This window comes from Nelusetta ayraudi, unplaced genomic scaffold, assembly GCF_046127955.1.
Source record: "Nelusetta ayraudi isolate G7.1 ecotype Tasmania unplaced genomic scaffold, CSIRO-AGI_Nayr_v1 ptg000050l, whole genome shotgun sequence".
Taxonomy (NCBI): domain Eukaryota; kingdom Metazoa; phylum Chordata; class Actinopteri; order Tetraodontiformes; family Monacanthidae; genus Nelusetta; species Nelusetta ayraudi.
In genome coordinates this window covers 2,260,001-2,267,500 of record NW_027466100.1, presented here as the reverse complement: position 1 = coordinate 2,267,500, position 7,500 = coordinate 2,260,001, and the positions used below count along the sequence as shown (strand labels likewise).

General features: G+C 39.1%; 1 protein-coding gene across 4 annotated transcripts; it reads left to right on the top strand.

The window, feature by feature from the left end:
- Positions 1-1,653: 1,653 nt before the first annotated feature.
- Positions 1,654-5,517, top strand: LOC142895963 (uncharacterized). Of its 4 annotated transcripts, XM_076037340.1 has the most exons (6): positions 2,706-3,060; positions 3,388-3,486; positions 3,842-3,868; positions 3,971-4,267; positions 4,655-4,951; positions 5,117-5,515. In XM_076037340.1, the coding sequence occupies exons 2-6, from the start codon at positions 3,453-3,455 to the stop codon at positions 5,425-5,427; spliced, it is 966 nt and encodes a 321-aa protein (XP_075893455.1). In that variant the 5' UTR covers positions 2,706-3,060; positions 3,388-3,452; the 3' UTR covers positions 5,428-5,515. The 4 variants fall into 4 exon arrangements, 2 of the variants coding, with proteins under 2 accessions (XP_075893455.1, XP_075893454.1); XR_012928283.1 differs by having other exon boundaries at positions 1,665-3,486; positions 3,701-3,868; positions 5,117-5,517; XM_076037339.1 differs by having other exon boundaries at positions 2,706-3,486.
- The last annotated feature ends 1,983 nt before the right edge of the window (positions 5,518-7,500 follow it).

The following is a 7,500-nucleotide window of genomic DNA, read 5'->3' as shown; positions in this document are numbered from 1 at the left end:
TGAAATTGGATAATTTTTCACGGCACACCTGAAATTATCACACGATGGCACACTATTGTACCGTTTAGAGAACCTCTGTACATCGTTATCAAGTACAAGGAGACACATTCAGTGAGAAACAAACCTGGACATGGTCAAGGAAAAGAGAGGAAGGTAGTCAGAGATGTCAGCAAGAAGCCCCAGACACCTGCCAATATGATTGTTGCTGACCTGGCCTCCTCTGGAGATGATGTATAGAAGGAACACAGGTTTGAGGGCTCTTCATCATGGTGGGCTTCAGTTCCATCGTCCCAGAAGAGCATCATTAGTCATAAATTGACTCATCAAAGCCAGACTGAGATTTGCCCTTCAACATTTGAAAGGTAAAGATGAGATCTGGAACTCTGACACCAAACTGGAACTGTTTGGGCACCAGGATGTTGCTTCCACTTGGAGAAAAACGGGAGACGCCTTCGAACCCAAGAACACAGTTCCCACAGTTGAACACTGAGTTGAGAGCATTGTGCTGTTGTGCAGTTGAGCAGCCTAAAGCACATTGATCCTTGTTTGGGTGCATGGCATCATTAAAATTATATTAAAATTTTGAGGGATAATGCGCAGAAATCTGCTCTGTAGTCTAGCCATATGTTGTTGCTTGGTCTTCCAACAAGACAATATCTCAAAGCATACTTTGAAATGAGTCCAACAGTTCCTGAACAATACCAAAACTGAGGTCTTGGAGTGGCCCACACCAAACCCAGACCTCTGTGGTGGGTTCTCAAAGTGAATATCCAATTCTTGGAAACCATGCACTTTGGACCAGCTGGAACAATTTCCAATGGAATACTGGCCCAAAATCTCTCAGGAGACCTGTGTCTACCAAGTAAAGAACGACTCAAAGAGGTTGTGTTCAGTTGTGGTTCAGAAAGGGTGCACTATTGACTATTAAGGACCAGGTGGCTAATAATTTTGGATGTCACATTTCTGCCCTTTCTTGTTTCAACTCAGTGTATCAATAAAATATGTTTTAAGTATGAATCTGAATGTGTCTTAGATACAACTCTACAGGTTCTACAAGCGGTGCCGCACATCATCTGCTGGTTTGGTGCATTTCGTCTCACTCCCATTGTCAAGTCTATTTAACCCTCCTGTTATGTTCGTTTGTGAAGAACAGCAATGATGTTCCCGGGTCAATTTGACCCGCAACATAACAGGAGGGTTAAAGAGAGTGTGGTGCAATACTCTGAGAACATTTCAAACCATAACCAGAAGTGATGCATCTATAGAAACATTACAAAATGTGCTCGACCAAGTTGTGTAAATCATTTTTTAACTTGTAACTGTAAACTCGTACACTGCAGTCAAGAGGATTCCACATACCAACCTAAGAGCTTCACAATATAACCACTGCAAATATTCTGTTCAACTCATGGAGATAAACATCTGCCATATGAGATCAGCTCACAAGACCACTGACTCTTGTCAATAAAAATCTGCCAACACTTCTGCAAGAGATTTAACGTTAAAATGTAACGAACTATGTTAGTGACAGTATGTGATGAAATTAAATCATTGTCCACAACAGCCACGTTTTTTTCATTAAACTCATCAAAGTCGTAACACCTCCTAACACCTCTCTTCTCTCTGACTAACTTAGAGTGGCTCTCACTCAGTGCATTGCTTATCCAAGGCCATGTGTTCTTTTTTTTTCTTCATTTAAACTGAGCCCATATGGCCATAACATGCTTAGGGCCAGTAGACACATTGGGTGTGTGCAGTGACTCCAGGTGTTAAATCCAGTCAGGATGATTGTTATCTCTGAATAATAGTAATAAAAAATACACAATAAAGATGTCAGAGGTTTCTGTTGTCTGAACAAAATACCAGTCTGCTCTGGGTATGGAGCAAGTTTGGTCAATATTATCCTTTCAGCTTTTTAAATTTGCCATTACTGTGAATGTTTGAACATTTGAAAAGCCATCTCCCTATGAACATTTGTGAAAGCTTCATTGAAAATGATTGCATGCTCTTTTTGCAGTGCAAGATTGCCTGACATTTATAGATGAAAACAGGAAGCAAAGTGTGTCTACATGAGGGAGAAGAAGGTGGTCAGTTCTCACCAGCCAATGATCTGGTTCACCACTTGGGACATACTCAACATTTGTTCTCATGGCCTGTAAATTCATTAAGACGAAACAAAATATGAAGATAAATTATATGTATAAAATATTTCACAGATTCACATGAACACTTTACCCAAAGATCACTAGTTCTGAACTAATATGAGCTCCAAATAAGTCATACACATTATTTTCACTAATCTTTGGTGTTTTGTTTATTTTGGGTTTTCCTGTGAGAAAAACGTCAGTGTTACTCTGTGGTTTTACTGTGTCATTCGCTCACAGAGAAGTAAAGATAGACACAGCGAAACATCTGCTGTTTGTCATCCTTATCTGTAAGTTTAACTTTGTTACATTGTTTGAAATCATTAATACATTCTAATTCCAATGAACATTTGATGGAAAAGCAGCATTGCGACATTAGTGTTGAGCTTCACCCGCGCTCACAGATTTTCTTTTCTTTTGTTCCCTGTTCCAAAGAATGTGTTTGTATTTCTTTACACTGTGCTTTTTGTCATGGAACACTTGGTTATAGCAGGTGTCAAATTTACTTGTAAATAACAATGTACTTTTTTCATGGGGGTGTGTGTGTGTGTGTGTGTGTGTGGGGGGGGGTCATTTTTACCATGATTATACATTTTCAACAGCTTTTCCTTGCAAGGCTCAATCTGAAAGTCAGTGCCTGAGCAATTTATTGGTGTTATAATCAATACATGGATGCTGTGTCCTGTTAGAAGCGTGACCATTAATAAAGAAATGTGTGTCCATCTTGTACTTTCCAGATCCTCCACCTCAATTAACCTTGTATCCACCAGTGATCTCAGCAGAGATACACTCAGACACACTCCGTTGTCAGCTCCTGTGTCTGAGTAGTGTTATGTTATCATTGAAGGAGGAGAATCTTTTCCAAGCTCCTCTTGTTGGAAGACACTGACACTAACTGTGTGTCTGGTCAAGACAGGTCAAAGTTCACCTGTTGAGGTTAAAGTCAAGTGTTTCTACTTTAAACAGTCAAATGTTCACTTTAGGGGGGAAAGAAATCCCCTGACAGGAAAGAAAGCATCAAAATTGCAAACATCTCATACAACTTTGCTTTTATCTCTTCATCTACTTGGTGTTTTTGTCTTTCAAATGTGAACACATCATTAGTTTCAAATCTTCTGGGACATTCAATATGTGAGGCCATTAAACTTACAGTTCTTATTTGGGCATAGGAGCTTCTGTTCTGCACTTTAGTGAGAGAACTTCAGCGTCACTCTGTGGTTTTTCTGTGTGCATTCTCTCTCAGACAGAGAGGTCAGAAGACATTGGATCAGTCAGACTATCAGTCTAGCATGTAGTGGCAGCTTCATCATGGCCAAGTGTCTGCTGTTTGTCATCCTCATGTGTAAGTTTAACCTTTGTTAGATTATCTGAAATTGTTAATAAATTCTATTTCTTACAGCCTTGCTATATTATTGTTTAGCCTCACTGTCAGTCCTAGCTTTTTCTTTTTTTTTAGTTCTGTGTTCCAAAAATCTATTCTAATAACTGTTGCACTGTGACTTTTATGCATTGTAAAACAGTTGGCTCTTTTCTTTCTTTTTTTTGTTGAAATTAAGGGCCACAAAAAATCTGGGAACTTCGCAAAAATCTTTGTGTCGTTAACCCTGAAAGAAACAATTATTTCCAAACTAAGTAGAAGATACCAATATACTTTTTCTAAATAAAAAATATTTACCATGTTCACATATTTTCAACAGATTTTCCTTGCAAGACTCAATGTCAAGGTCCGTATCTGAGCCTTTCATTGGTGCTATAATGCCATACAGCCTGTTAGCAGCGTGACCATAATTACAAAAACTGTGTCCATCTTGTCTCTGCCTTTCCAGAACCTTCACCTCAACTGACAGTGCATCCACCAGTGATCTCAGCAGAGACTCAGTCAGTCACACTCAATTGTCAGCCTCCATCATCTGCTCCTGTGGCTCAGTGTTATTTAGTTATTGAAGGAGTACACTCTGTCCTGAGTTACTCTTGTTGGGAGACACTGACAGGATCTGAGCTTCTGGTCAAGTCAGGTCAAAGTTCACCTGCTGAGGTTAAAGTCAAGTGTTCCTACGCTGTAAGGAACAGAGATGTATATTCTCATTCTTCATACAGTAACATGGTGTCCATCTACATACAGAGTGAGTAAAACGTCTGTCAGTTAATGACTATTTATTTGTTTATTGCAAGAATGAGTGGAGAGTGCAGAGTGGCTTGAATGCACAATATACAATGTGATGTAAGGCGCCAGGTTTTGATCTTAATATAATTTTGATCTTTCCAACTGTTGAGGGAAAATTACAATTACTATTTTTTTTTTCAATTTGTGTGTGTGTGTGTGTGTGTGTGTTTTTTTTTGTTTTTTTTTTAGCAGGTTTTATTTTCTGCATAGAAACTCAAGCTCAGTATCTAGACCCCCCTAGAGGTGCTGTAATGAATAAATGGACAATGTGATGGAGTCTTTTACAAGTATGAACTGTATATATTTCTATAATTCCGCAGTATATGCATGTCTATCTCATTTTCAGATCCTCCACCTCAACTGACTTTGTATCCACCAATGATCTCAGCAGAGACTCACTCAGTCACACTCAACTGTCATCCTCCATCATCTGCTCCTGTGGCTCAGTGTTATTTTATTATTGAAGGAGGAGAATCTGTCCAGAGTTCCTCTTGTTGGGAGACACTGACAGGATCTGAGCTTCTGGTCAAGTCAGGTCAAAGTTCACCTGCTGAGGTTAAAGTCAAGTGTTCCTACACTGTAAGGAAGGGAGATGTATATTCTCCTTCTTCACACAGTAACATGGTGTCCATCCACATCCTGAGTGAGTAAATGATGAACTTGATGATGAATTAAATCTTTTTAAAGGGTGAGTGCAGAGTGGCTGGATGTTCAGATATTTAAAATGTAAGAGTTAGTTCTCTGCAGTTACAGTTGATTCTGCTGTTTAAAAACAGAACAAAACCAAAAATGTGTGTTCTTCCTTCAGGTCCTGTTGAAGCTGCACCCACACTGACAGTGAATCCTCGGACCATCTCAGAGACAGAGTCAGTCACACTGAGGTGTCAGCCACCTCCGTCTGTGTCTGCTCCTCAATGTTATTTTTACACTGTGAAGGGAGGAGCCCCTAAACTGTGGCCTTGTGTGGAGACACTGAGAGGAAGTGAGCTGCTCCTGATGTCACAGCAGAGTTCACCTGCTCAAGTTGAAGTCAAGTGTTTCTACACTGTGAAGCTTGGACATCTGGATAATCCCTCCAATCACAGTGACGCACAAGTCATGATGATACAAAGTGAGTGACTGTATTCCTAATTTTACTGTATATTATTATGTAATGGAAAATTATTGTATTGTGTTTATATTTTTAGGGTAATTACTTATTCATTTAAACAATAACTTTTTATTTAAAGGTTTAAGGTAAAAAAAAAAAAAAGAAGAACTTGTTTGTGATGTTCAAAAACATATAGCTTTTCTCTTTGCTGCAACATAACCGGACATGCAGTAAAATATCTCTTTGTACTTTTGAATTCATTCTGTAAGTGGACCACCTCAGTTGAGTGTTCACCATTCTCCTGGTAGAGATGTTGTCTTTACATGTTCTCTGCCTGGATCTGCAATCAAAGACCCAACGTGTAACCTGTATTTTGGAGATGGAACTGTCCAGAGGGCAAAATTAAGTTACAGAAGCATAATGGATAAAAAGTGGTTCTGTCAGTTTTATGCCTCAATCAATGACCTGCTGAGACTCTCACCTCAACAAAGCCACGTCAGCTGTGATTACAGTTTGAAAGGTGATCCCAACACCTTGTCTCCTCATAGTGAACGATACAACTTGGCAGGTAAATAAAACATTACATGACGACATAAACTGCTCAGGATTCACTGGATGTAGTGCAGAAAACCCAGTTCAGAGCGAGAAAACAATGTATTTGGCTCAGTTTTGATGATGATATTGCAGCATCAGAGGCAGACACACTGCTGGTTGTACTTAATCTGTTTGTCATGTCACCAACTCTTCAGTTTTAGGCTTTTATGTAGCATAAATCGAAATGAATCATGATACAGTTTAGAGTATGAAATTCTCTCTTTGTAAATGTAGAGATGGTAGAGAAGGAATCAAGAAGGGCCCCCACACAAGCGTCACTGACACAGACTACAAGCAAATTCAGCTCTCCAGTCCAAGTACAGTGGAGGACATCATCACCCAACACTTTATTGAAAGGTAGGACTGTTTAGCCTGGTGCATTGAACAAAAAAATCTTTGATTGCTTTTTATTGCTTTATGCTTGGTGATCCTGCTTTCTTATGAAACTGAGCTTAGCCAATTGAGTTCTAAAGTAGGACAAATGATAAAACTATCTTTACACTATGTCGTGTAAAAGTAGTTTGACAGGACACAAAGTCTAAAGCCAAACAAGCAAGAAGCTATTTGTTTTTTTTACTGTTTGTTTTTTTTGTTATTTACATTTCCCCCCTCCAGACGGCCACATCTCATGAGAGTAGATTCACAGCTAACTTGTTCTGATTGTTATAAGATTCAGTTCATTTGTTGGAATTAAGTTTTGTCACTACATTTTCTGTATAATCCATAATTAACTACATCTATTGAATCAACTGGGTATTGGTGTTGACTGGTTTACCCTACAATGTTGAATACACTTTATAACTTTATTTCAAATGAATTCATTTTCAAAATGAATATTTCAACATATTAGTTCAGACCAAGACAGAACAATTTTGACAAAGCTTTAATGATATTGTGGCATTGATGACAGACTCACTATTGTTTATAAAGTACAAATGTAGACCATACTTTAAGCAAGTTTTTCAATATTATGATGTCAGCCTCTTGTTCTCAATTTTAGGTCTTCCTGAAGCATTAATGAATGACTGTTCTTTGTAAACATGACCCAGTTTACAGCATAACATTCTCCCTTTTGTCAAATCCTGTTGGCTGTTTCCTCATGGGTACTCCTGAAAATTAATTCACGATTGTTGTATAGTTTGGCAGAGTTTGACATCACATGCCCTCCCTCACAGAGCCCTTGCATTTCTCCTGGCTTAGGGAGCGACTCCAGCAGGACACTCAAGTACCACCTCATAGAGACTGCACTATTGGACCCCCAATCTCAAAGCTGACATTCTACCACTGGGCCACTTTCACACTTTAATTCTTCCTCTGTCAATGTAGAGATTGTAGAGAAGGAATCAAGAAGGGCCTCCACACAACCATCACTGACGCAGACTACAAGCAAATTCAGCTCTCCAGTCCAAGTACAGTGGAGGACATCATCACCCAACACTTTATTGAAAGGTAGGGTTTGCTTGTTGGTGGCACTGTTCAATTCTTGACTACCTCTCAGATACCTGTTG

Excerpts from the sequence above, each read along its gene's own strand:
- LOC142895963 (XM_076037340.1), top strand. The coding sequence starts at position 3,453 with ATGGCCAAGTGTCTGCTGTTTGTCATCCTCATGT. Across the intron at positions 3,487-3,841 it reads GCTGTTTGTCATCCTCATGT|ATTTTCCTTGCAAGACTCAA; the intron begins GTAAGTTTAACC and ends TATTTTCAACAG. Across the intron at positions 4,952-5,116 it reads GGTGTCCATCCACATCCTGA|GTCCTGTTGAAGCTGCACCC; the intron begins GTGAGTAAATGA and ends TTCTTCCTTCAG.